At 44.1% G+C, this 12,340-nt stretch overlaps 1 protein-coding gene and 1 long non-coding RNA gene across 4 annotated transcripts in view; both read right to left on the bottom strand.

The window, feature by feature from the left end:
* Nucleotides 1–12,340, bottom strand: part of LOC118399482 (attractin-like protein 1) — a 340,601-nt gene that overhangs the window by 274,103 nt on the left and 54,158 nt on the right. For all 3 annotated transcript variants that reach the window (XM_035795604.2, XM_035795612.2, XM_035795619.2), the window contains exons 2-5: nt 5,244–5,327; nt 4,898–5,011; nt 3,939–4,067; nt 2,993–3,201 (exon numbers count right to left, since the gene is read on the bottom strand). In XM_035795604.2, the coding sequence (XP_035651497.1) occupies nt 2,993–3,201; nt 3,939–4,067; nt 4,898–5,011; nt 5,244–5,327 (536 nt within the window). The remainder of the gene's footprint in view (nt 1–2,992; nt 3,202–3,938; nt 4,068–4,897; nt 5,012–5,243; nt 5,328–12,340) is intronic.
* LOC118399500 (uncharacterized) lies at nt 32–2,414 on the bottom strand. The gene is made up of 3 exons (XR_004828847.2): nt 2,142–2,414; nt 1,252–1,466; nt 32–1,047 (listed from the first exon to the last, which is right to left on the bottom strand). It is a non-coding gene; the product is annotated as an uncharacterized LOC118399500 (long non-coding RNA).

The following is a 12,340-nucleotide window of genomic DNA, read 5'->3' as shown; positions in this document are numbered from 1 at the left end:
TCTCTCGGACAAGGTGACTTTCATCAATATATTCAGCTCTATTTACTCTCAGGTTCGAAAAAGGCTAATTAGCATCAAATGTCGACATCATACAAGACTACAAATCCCTGCAAACTCCTGCACGTCATCTCTAGCTGACACCAGCACAAAATATAAAACAGCATATTGTGATTGCGATGGGCGAGTTACAAATGGACAAATGTCATGCGTATAAGGTAGGTTTTATAGAAAACACTAGATCAACTCCAGCAGAGTGAGAAACACAATTAACACTCAAAACAAGGAAGCCATCTCTAAACACAGCTATATCAACACCCTGCTTGTCAATTGAACAGGTACATGTTGCTGCTGTCATTTGTGAGCTGCATTCAGTCTGAACCCCAGGAAAAAGCAGGAGGACAGCACTACACAGGAGAAAAGGGTAGCGAAACAGTACACCACAAAACTTTTAAACATGTTACTGAGTCTAGATGTTATCAAATCAGAAGCACAACAAGGGAAGAAAGCAGCATAGGGAAAATGGGTGAAGGTAGGCTGCGTTTATAGAGATAAGATGGAAAGTTCCAAAGTGCCCAAAGTTGAGGGACCTTGGGCCATAAAAGGCATAGTGTGGAATAAGGGGTAGCTAGAGAGAAGGTTGGTCATGGAATAGAGATAAAAATGGAGTGCTAGTGTGCCTGGACCCCTTTGAAATCGTTGTCACAAATATCCCGCCCACCTCCTGTCATACTCAGGGTCTCAGCGTGTCCCTTGACGTCATTCCGTCTCAGTTGCAGCGCTCAAATCCTGGTCATCGTGTGTCTGATAATCATAACATTAAAGACGACGAGTGATCACAGAATTCCACAAATTGAGCCATTGACAATACAACTTAAGCATTGAGGACAGCATTTAGTTGACAACATGGTGGTTTACACTATCTTGCCCCAGCTGTAGGTCCATTTGAGTGTGTGGTTACATAGGCCTGCACATCAACCAGTACCGGGGCCATTGGAGACTTGGAATCGTTCCTCTCAAAGTGCTGCTTGAATGTCTTCGGGTCTGCCTCTATAAAGGTCAAGTACAACATGGAGGAAGTTAACAATCTGTGGCTTTAGATTGAATTCAAAGTTGACACAAATGATAAACTAAGCAATACGATACAACAAACTACTACACATGAAAGACTGTCCCACACAGGCCAGTACAATAGTCTACACATGGAGAGGAACCTATAAAAAGGCACATACAGTACAAAACAATCCTACTCACCTGACAAACAGGTGTGGACCAGGGCTGCCCAGGATGCAGTCTTCTGGTTCGCAGCTGCTACCTTCTTTTTAGCAGCCGCCACCATGGCATCAGTCAACAAGTTCAACTTCAACTTGAGAGTGGAGCATGTGCTATATATAAACCTGGAATACTGTTCCAGGTTGAAACAGCTAACCTAGTTGAGAGGTGATAAGACTCAGGCACAACCATTGGTTCTGGAATAGAGAAGGTGCAAGTAAGGTTAGAAATTTGGCATCAATAACATGACAGTAATTCTACCTCAAAAACAATAATTTAAAACCCACCACAGCAGGTAGGACTAAATAAGGTTACATAACCTTGCCTACAAGCTATACTAATGATCTGCTGTCCAGAGGGAAACAGCTAACATATCAATGTTTTCCTGTAGTAAAGTAAGCACACACTGTTGACTCGAGAGGATGCTAGAGATCAGTCCATCTCTGAAACCTGTCAAAAAGCCAGACTTAAATAATGCAGATAGCTAGGATACACCTCGGTATTAGGCTACCCACCCCTCACCCATAGACACAAACACACATTATCATCAATAACGCCTAGCCCTAGCTTCATCATCTAAGTTAGCTAGTTAGTTAACTAGATGGCTTTTATAAACCAACAGTCTAGCTAAAGAAAGCTAAACTCGTTTTTATTAATTTCTCATGCATTTAAAATGGCTAGACAATCTGCAGCCATCGAGCCAGGCTAATATTGCTAACCAGCTGACCATGATCTAGCTAGCTAGATAACGGGCATTTTCAATGTCAAACTTGCCCAAGATAGTTAACAGAATTGTCAATTTAATCAACTTTAGCCAATTTATTAATAGCTAAATGTAGCTCACATAAGATAGTTAATCCAGAGATTCTTACCTTTGCCTCGATTCGGCAGTCTTGTCCAGATCATCATGGCCCTGGTGAGTGACGTGAAGCTTGAGACAGGCACTTGTAATTCTGTACGATAGCCACATTAGCAGCTAATTAGCATGACATTTTTGAGGGGTAAATAGAGGAGAATATACTGAGAAAAGTCACCTTGTCCGAGAGAGATTCATATGGTTATCAAAACTTCACGCCAAGATAAGCCTACATGAAACACAACTCGTATTTGAAGTGTTTCCAAAATCCACGATGGATCAAATGAATGGTGGAAAAACAATTGGAACCATTTCTGTTTGACCGCTAGGTTTATTGGGTATTATGACTCATACTGTGGTAGACTATATATAGCAAGTATTATATTTAGTGTAGCATGTATGAATAAGGAGGATGGATTATAGTTCAGAGAGAATGAAGAAACCTATGGTCTTCCATCATCACCTCAAGGTTAGATTGTTAGAGCATGGGATACTCAACATCAAAGGCTCCAGCTGTCAAACTGTCGAAAGAGTGTTGGACATTATCCAACAGCTCGCGTGGATCCTAAAACGTGTCAACATGACCCCATTCTCTTCATATAAACAAAGACTGTCATAGAGTGTCTGCTGAACACACCGGGTGTCAGCTTGTATTACTGTAACAAATGAGACATGGTCTCTGTGCACCTATGTTCGCAGTTCTCTTGTCAGCCAGAAAATAGCCGTGTGACTCAATCTACAAGAACACAAAGAACTTACCTTTGTCATTGAAGAAATAATGAATGAACCCTATAAATCACCATGAATATACCACACCATGGTGACAACCTTGACACAATGTTAGAATAACCATGGCCCTAGCCCCACCTTGCCAGCTGTCGTTACAGACACAGCTTTTCTCCCCAGTGAGGTCACAGTAGCCATGGTCGGGGCTGCCACAGTTGTTCCTGCAGTAGGGGATGTCACAGGCCTCGCCCTTCCAGTACTTCTCACACTCACAGTACACCCGGCTGGCGATGGAGTTCCCTGTGCTGCATTTCCCATGGCCTGAGCAGTTATTGGGGCACGAGTTGACCCTGCAGATACAGAAAAGAGAGGGGGGGGGATGTACATTTGGAAAGGTCCTCATTGTAATAATTGACGAAAGACAAATAGCTGACAGAATGATTGATTAACAGAGGTGATTGACATCCATTGAAGCATTATTTTTCTGGGAGCAGAACAGATAGAGTGAGATACAGAGGAATCCAGAGAGAATTAGAGAGAAGCGTGAAAGAGATACAGACAAAATAATTGAGAAAAAGGGAGGGTACAGTAGACAGAGAGACAGAAGTCAAGGATTCAGGATAATGCATGGGCTTTTCAGCAACAGGGGGACGATAATGTTTAGGGCTGTGACAGCAGCGTTGCTATGGCAACACATTTATGGCCACATGGTGTATGTCTGTGCTGGAGGCCTTGAGGCTGTGCTAGACTCTATTCTGCTGCTTTGTGAGGCAACCCAATAAATACTTTTTCAGAATCTCACACACACACACACGTCTCTCGTATGTCAATGGGTGTTATCTCCTTAGCTGTAATGGTGTTCCCCAGCGACTCCTGTGACAGACATTGTAGACCCTAGAGAGGTTGGGATGTGGTCTGAGGTTGTATGTGTGCAGGAACACATAGAGAGGAAAGACAATTTAAAGGGGATATGGCTCTTAATCATCCCACTGTCTGCTACTGAGTCAGAGACTTCCCCAATGGTCATGTACTGTAGAGGTGAGGACTTTGTAAATGTAAAGTGTGTGTATTGGCTGGGGCCACTCACGAGTAGGAGATGTGGAATCCAGTCAGGTTGTAGGCAGCGTCACTGAAAAAGTGCAACAGTGCATATCCAGAGGTGGCTACCACTTCCGGAACAGTCTCGTTCCCTCTCGTTTCCGGGACAACGAGACCGCTGTGGGAGAAGAAGAAAAGTACATTAATGATGGAGTATTCACACACACACAAAACACAAATGCATACTAAGCTCCAAAAGCATGCAGTCACCCTTGACTGCTGAGCTGGGATTGTTGTCACCATGACAACCCCCCCTTCCCTCGCTACATCATTGGGAGAAAGTGATTCCTTTCTCTCCTTGGGATCGATCCCTCTATCGCATGGAGGATCAGGATCAGGCTCAGGCCTGAACAGCACAGCACACACAGTACACACAGTACACACAGCAAAGCCACATCAAGGTTATCGGAGAGGGTGGAGAAATCCACTCTAATCTGTTTACCAGCAGTCAGACAGAGTCCCCACTGGGAGGACCACACCCAGGCTCCTAGGCGCAACACAAAGACCACACAGCCAATACTGATGGACCAGGGGAGAGTCAATGGTGAAGGACCCCAAGTGGATAAAATTACATTGTGGACCTATTGTTCAAAGGGAAGGGGGGAGAGGGTGGCTAGGTGGGTGGAGAACATTGCTTCTCAAAACTGGAGAGGAGGAACACCTACAAGCTAAATGTAGAATATGAATCAATTGATTCATGGATAACACCCACTCGTTACCTAGAGTATATTGCAGAAAGAGAACAATTCCTCTTCAGCTAGCCAGCATTCTGAATCCCTTCTGCGGGTGTTGCAGTATGTGTAGATTCTACAATCCTCTGTATGATTTAGCTGCATGTGTTCTGCACAAATTAGGCTTTGGAGGTATACAGTATTTGGTGTTCATGCATGCACAGTGACGCGCATACTGGAGAGTAAACATGTATCTACGTAGAGTATGATCACAGACCTGAATACTGCGACCAGAGGTGCATAGATGGAGTCTCCGTCATAGACGTATGTGTGGTCCCAGCTACATTCCGTGGCAAAATGGTTGAAGCGCAACCTGAGCACAGCGTTTGGGCTGGAGGACAGAACATAGAACATTGTTTAAAACGGGCCGCAGAGGTACCTAGAACTTCACAACTGCCCACATCTGACCAGGATTCTTTACATTAGACACAGAATTTAACACTAAGACCATTGAACAATGACGTTAATCAGTCTAAGAATGAATTCGTACTGCACGGAATGTAGAGAAAAGGGGGTATGAATAGCGATAGGCAGGAGGAGGAAAGAGAGAAAGAGCTACTTACTAGCCCTCGATCAGCCAGGTGCACTTGGTCTTGTACTTGTAGTTGATTGGTCCATCGGTGAGGGAACCCGATGGCTCTGTTAACCTAGCAAAGAGTGAAAAGCAGCAATTACTACATGGAGAGAGGGATGGATAGATAGGTTCACAGTTGGGTCACTATTTAAAAAGAAGATGGAGAATAAGCTATAGGATGAAAAATGCCAGAGGTACAGCCGACTAGAGATAGCTAACACTAACTATCCCTTATTCCCTCAGTCACTAGAGGGTATAAGCTTAATTCAAACTCCAAATAGGTGAGAATGAAGAAATGTTGTCCCATTTGCAACATGGACGGTCCCAATTAGGCCTACTAATAAGACACTCTGTTATTATACTCCTTTCCCTCTGCACAACAATCATACACTACACCTTATACATCATGAATAAGAAAACTGGCCAGCATATCAAATCTATTATATGAGGCCAATAAACATCACCAGGAAAAACACCTGCATCTCTTGGCTGAGTAGGAACACATAATAGAATGGCACTCAGCATGGTGAGAGACGGGGAGGGAGACAAATTTGTCAGCCGTGGTTTTGCCTGCTGCATTTTATGTGCATATAAATGAAAAACTACTCCAACCTATCTATCATATGAGCCCATCAATGTGGTGCAGCTACAGTACATTTCCTGTGATTAAGTATCGTCTAAGGTGTGTGTTTGAGTGTCTGTTTGTGCGTTGGCGTTCTCTACATGTGATCACATTGAGGGCCTTCCTCATTTCAAATGGGGAATTTAGGGACAGATATGGGTCTGCTTTAAGGAGTCCTTAACTGAACAACAATCCCAACAACCATCTCAACCTATTACACTGAAACCAGGGCCATCATTTTCTGTAAACAAATCTGTGCGCAAGATGCAATTTGAAGAGTGGTAAATTTACTGTTGAAGAAAAAGCCCCGTTATACTAAAGCCATAATAACATACAGTGGGGCAAAAAAATATTTAGTCAGCCACCAATTGTGCAAGTTCTCCCACTTAAAAAGATGAGAGAGGCTTGTAATTTTCATCATAGGTACACTTCAACTATGACAGACAAAATGAGAAAATATTTATTTTCCACCATAATTTGCAAATAAATTCCTAAAAGATCCTACAATGTGATTTTCTGGATTTGTTTTCTCATTTTGTCAGTCATAGTTGAAGTGTACCTATGATGAAAATTAAGTGGGAGAACTTGCACAATTGGTGGCTGACTAAATACTTTTTTGCCCCACTGTACATGTATTTTAAATGTTGCTTCCTCTTGGGCCCCCCACTGGCCTGGGCCCCCCATGGGCCTGGGCCCAGGGGCTTCAGCCCTGCTAAGCCCCTGCATTAAACCATCCCTGACTGAAACCACAATATAAAATACAAGAGTGTAAAAGAAAATCTTTAGCTTTCACATTCAGAAAGCATCTGCCCTGTTTAACGGACATTACCTCCATCTTCAGCCACACATCCCTATAGAGATTATTAGACAATGCTATTTTCAGTTCACCCTGATGTAATGGGACAAAACAGAAGACTATTGAAGGAGAGCCAGGAGCTGATGTCTTCAGGACATTGACATGTCCCCAGTATTTGACATAGCATTCTCACTGCTGGGAACCTGGGACACTGTGGTCAACTGGCACCTAGCCACATCACTCCCTGGCATCAGCCTAGAACATAAACCCTCCAACTACACGGTGTGTGTGTGTGTGTGTGTGTGTGTGTGTGTGTGTGTGTGTGTGTGTGTGTGTGTGTGTGTGTGTGTGTGTGTGTGTGTGTGTGTGTGTGTGTGTGTGTGTGTGTGTGTGTGTGTGTGCGCATGTGTGTGTGCGCATGTGTGTGTGCGCATGTGTGTGTGTCTAGGGGGTGCGTCTTAGGGGATCTAAGGCTGAGCAGTGACTCTCTCATTACAATGACCTTATGTCACAACATGTAGAAGACACAACACCAATGACTTCTCAACAACCTTGATGCACAGCAGAATATGCATTAATGGAACCGCTCTGCAAACTGACAGAAATCACACACGTCTGAAATCATGCAGAGTTCATTCAGCATGGAGTGAATTTAGCGAACCCCCTACTGAGCGGCATGACGGAGACAGAGCGCAACTGCACTTTACACAGTTACATTTTCAAAGGCATCTCCAGTGAATTATACAGAGAGAAAGTTAAAGAGAGTCAGAGAGAGAGATAGAAAGAGAGAGAGAGAGTGGCCGAGAGCCAGCAGAGCGACAAGACTAGCAAAACCCAAACTAAGCTGCATTGCGTTGCGTGTCTGAGCTAGGAGCTAGTACTGACAGTACAACCCATCTGGCAGAGGTCATCCAGGACAACCAGTTCAGGGCCTGTGGCAGGGGTAGGATGAGAAACACACACACACACGGACGGACGGACGGGCGGACGGACGGACAGACAGACTTTAAACAGGCGCTGTCTGAGCCGAGATAGGCCAAACAACGCTACATTATACCACTCATGACAGGAGTTGGATCAAGGCCCTTGAGCGGCAAATGTGATGTCTCCCTGTAAAACAGACAGATTGCAGCGCAGCCTGACTCCAAGGCGGCATACTTACAAATACCGCCAAGTGAGTGAGCTTCCACCTGGTTATGTTTGGGTCTCTCTCACTCTAGCTCTCTTTCACTCTCATTACCGCTCATTCACACTCACTCTCTATCTATCTATCTCTCTCTCACACTCTAACTCACTTTAATCCCAGGGATTGGAATAGAACTATTCATCTATCTCGAAGGCAGAGCTCAGATTGCCGTACTACACAGTTCTTATCCAATCCAAACAGACTACAACCAACAAGCTCAAATATTCAGATGAAACTCTTATGTTATTGGAGTAATGTCAGTTTGCGAGAGAGAGATATTGTGTAGGTGAGTGTTTTCTACTCTGAGCCTGGGAGGAATATATTACTGACCGCCTGCAGTCATGATGGAGACATCAAAGGCACAATTCATACTGTATTCCATGCAGGTAACAGACATTGTGGAGAGTATAATGATACAGATAGCAGTACATTAATAGGCCTATGCTCTTTCCTTTAGTGTTAAACCCTTAACCTGGACAAGCACATTGATCGTTTTTCTAAAGAGCATTTGAAGGACATGAGGATAAACGGTCAGACTTTTTAGACTTCAATCATGTGCCAATCTGACCACATTCAGGCCTATTGTCAAGAGGGGTCTGAGGCTGAGCCTTATAAGCATGAAATGCTACTAGGATTTAACGAGTGCATCTCAAATTGGGGTGAAGTGTGGAGGCCCATACATCTTTAATGTGGACCTGGAATGTCTTTGAAAACCGCCTGAGAACCTGAGCCACTCAAAATGCACACGCAATATTCCACAACACCCAACACCGAGTTCTCACAGCGAGGTAGCTTTAGAAGATTAGACCAGCAGCAGGCTCTCCCACAGAACGCAGGAAGACGAGGAGGCTTTAACCAAAGTGCTTCTCCTCCTCCTTTTAGAATTCCACAAGAACAGAGACACATAAAAAGGCAGAGGAGTGGAGGTATGGGAGGCGAGTCAACCGTTATGAAATATTAATCTCCTCTGAGTGAATAATTGATTGTGTGTAGTAGATAGATGCACAGCGGCCGGTGTGAATCCCTTGACACTTCAGACTAGAAATGCAAGTTCCTCAGGTGGTGTAGGTAAAGTAACTATCTCTTTTCATCATCCCCCCTGCTATGCTTTCTTCCTCGCTCACTGTCACTCTCTTCCTTCCTCTATCTCTCTCTCACACACACTTGCTTTCTGGGAAACAGATCCTGTCACACACATTCTGACCTGGAAAAGAAGTGGAAAATCCCTGTTGGTTTCACTTCCCTAAGGACACACCGACAGACTGGGAGGGGGAGCAGAAGAGACTGTGACAAATATCTATTGCAGAGGAGAACAGGGAAGGATATACTGTAACATACAGTAAGTAGCCTATCACAGCCCACTAACGTAGTGACACCACAGGGAGCACGTGCTGATCTATATGACCTCTGACCTCTAGTCCACACGTGTCTAATTTAAAAGGTTCTGGTTCCTTGGAGAGAAGACATCATCCTGTGACCTCACCATTAGTTTACTCCCAACTCTCTGCTCTCGCTGAGTCAGACTCTCTTCACAGCTGCGTTCTCCCCTACCACTTCTCCTCCTTCAACTTTCCTCACTGCACAATTATAGCAAATTGTTCATGATGCACAGATTTTCAGTCAGCTACAGTACTTTCTGCTTGTTACTTGGTAGCAACACTCCATGTTTCTTCTCTCCTGGGCTGTGTTCAGTGTTCTGAGCATACCTGTCCCACTCAGGGAGCTCTGACTGACCTGTCTCTCTGTCAGAAGCAGATCAAAGACTTGCTCCCACACTGCACAAGGGCTCTTGTACTAATTCATGAGTCCAGAGAGACTACATGGCAGAAGCGGAGAGAAGTGGTGAACAGGACCAGTTAGATAACCTCATTAATACAGCCTGGCACTAGAGGGAAATGGTATTAAGAGAGGCCTCATGCATACTGACACTATCTAGACCTAGTCTGATCACATGGAGGAAGAGCATGCCCATAGTTCAGGTTCACGTGAGGAAGATATACAGAGTGTGAAATTAGTCTATGTGGGAACTTTTTGTTCTTTTGATTTCTGTAAGCAGTAGCTGGAGAGGTGTACAGTATGGATAAACAGGAGTAAAATCAACCATTACTTAGATTTATAAAATTCCTCAAATGTCTCTGAAACAATGAATAATACAGAAGACTGATATGCAAATCCCTATAGTTAAATATCTGGTCACTCTGTCATTATCATGAGTGTCAATAAAGCACAGTCATGCTTCCCTCTCTCTATTTTTCAACCAATAAAAACACTCCAAACTCAGGAAAACAGAAATGCATTATATTGTTCAACATATAGAGAGTCCAAGTTTGTGAAAACTTTCACCCAAGGGTAAGTATACATACACGTATACACACACAAACAGACACACAAAGACAGATCTAGCTTGTGGACAAAGAGCTTAGTGAGTGTCCAGTCAGCTGATAGTGACCTCATCTCAAGTGTTATACAATGTCGTCCCCTGTTAAAAAACAAATAAAAAAATACTCCCCTGTTCAAGACAACTGCTTTCTCTGGGGACAGAACAGGACAGCTCCCTTACTGTCACATAGCATCTATAGAGATTAGAGAACGACCGAGCTGATATATTGGGAGGATATTGACCTTTTCAAGTCTAACGGCCATCAGCCCTTCTCTATCGGCATTGCCGATAGTCCCTCTACATTGCAAAACTGCTGCTATGCCAGCCGCCACTCACTGCCTGAGCCACGAGCACTGCACAATGCAGAGGAGCTGGGGAAAGTTGCAGCAGCAGCAAGCTAGCTCCTTCTCCAACTGAAAGGTGCAGTATTGAGAAACGGATGAATTGACACAGTGTCCAAAATACAACTCCTGTCGCAAATATTAGTTTTGTTTAATTCACTAATAATAAGGCTTATGTCAACATGCCGTGACATGCATGCAATAAGCAAGCTAACTTGCTAAGCAGATAGCTATGTTACCTGTTAGCAAAGATTGCGATAACCCTTTTATCTGTGGTGTTAACTAGCTAGCTATATTAGCTACTATGCTAGATAGCTGGCTCGATAAACATGGTGCAAAGATATCAGATAAGATCTAATAGCCAACATACAGTGCCTTCGGAAAATACCCAGACCCCTTGACTTTTTCTAAACGTTACAGCCTTATACTATAACTGATTAAATCGTTTCCCCCCCTCATTAGTCTACACACAATAACCCATAATGACAAAGCAAAAACAGGATTTATTTGACTGAAATATCACATTTACATAAGTATTCAAACCCTTTACTCAGTGTTGTAATCACCTTTGGCAGTGATTACAGCCTTGAGTCATCTTAGGTATGTCGCTACAAGCTTGGCACACCTTTATTTGGGGAATTTCTCCCAGTCTTCTCTGCAGATCCTCTCAAGCTTTGTCAGGTTGGATGGGGAGCGTCGCTGCACAGCTATTTTCAGGTTTCCCCAGAGATGCTCGATCAGGTTCAAGTCCGGGCTCTGGCTGGGCCAGTCAACGTCATTCAGAGACTTGTCCCGAAGCCACTCCTGCGTTGTATTGGCTGTGTGCTTAGGGTCGTTGTCCTGTTGGAAGGTGAACCTTCGCCCCAGTCTGAGGTCCTGAGCGCTCTGGAGCAGGTTTTAAACGAGGATCTCTCCGTACTTTGTTGCATTCATCTTTGCCTCGATTCTGACTGGTCTTCCAGTCGCTGAAAAATCCCCACAGCATGATGCTGCCACCACCATGCTTCACTGTAGGGATGGTGACATGTTTCCTCTGGAAGTGATGCTTGGCATATCAGGCCAAATAGTTCAATCTTAGTTTCATCCGACCAGAGAATCTTGTTTCTCATGGTCTGTGGGTCTTCAGGTACATTTTGGCAGACTCCAATGTGCCTTTTAATGAAGAATGGCTTCTGTCTGGCCACTCTGCCATAAAGACCTGATTGTTGGAGTGCTGCAGAGATGGTTGGCCTTCTGGAAGGTTCTCCCATCTCCACAGAGGAACTAGAGCTTTGTCAGACTGACCATCAGGTTCTTGGTCACCTCCCTGACCAAGGCCCTTCTCCCCCGATTGCTCAGTTTTGCCGGGCGGCCAGCACTAGGAAGAGTCTTGGTGGTTCCAAATCTCTTTCATTTAAGAATGGAGGCCACTGTGTTCTTGGGGACCTACAATGCTGCATAAATGTTTTGGTACCCTTCCCCAGATTTGTGCCTCGACACAATCCTGTCTCAGAGCTCTACGGACAATTTATTCGATCTCATGGCTTGGTTTTTCTCTGACATGCACTGTTTACTGTGGGACCTTATATAGACAGGTGTGTGCTTTTCCAAATCATGCCCAATCAATTGAATTTACCACAGGTGGACTCCAATCAAGTTGTAGAAACATCTCAAGGATGATCAACGGAAACAGGATGCACCTGAGCTCAATTTCAAGTCTCATAGCATAGGGTCTGAATACTTATGTAAATAAGGTATTTTACTCCCAAAAGGTAACAGGGA

The sequence above is a fragment of the Oncorhynchus keta genome, chromosome 2 (genome assembly GCF_023373465.1).
Source record: "Oncorhynchus keta strain PuntledgeMale-10-30-2019 chromosome 2, Oket_V2, whole genome shotgun sequence".
NCBI lineage: Eukaryota > Metazoa > Chordata > Actinopteri > Salmoniformes > Salmonidae > Oncorhynchus > Oncorhynchus keta.
Note: the sequence above shows the minus strand (reverse complement) of the source record. Positions and strands in the feature narration are given on the sequence as shown.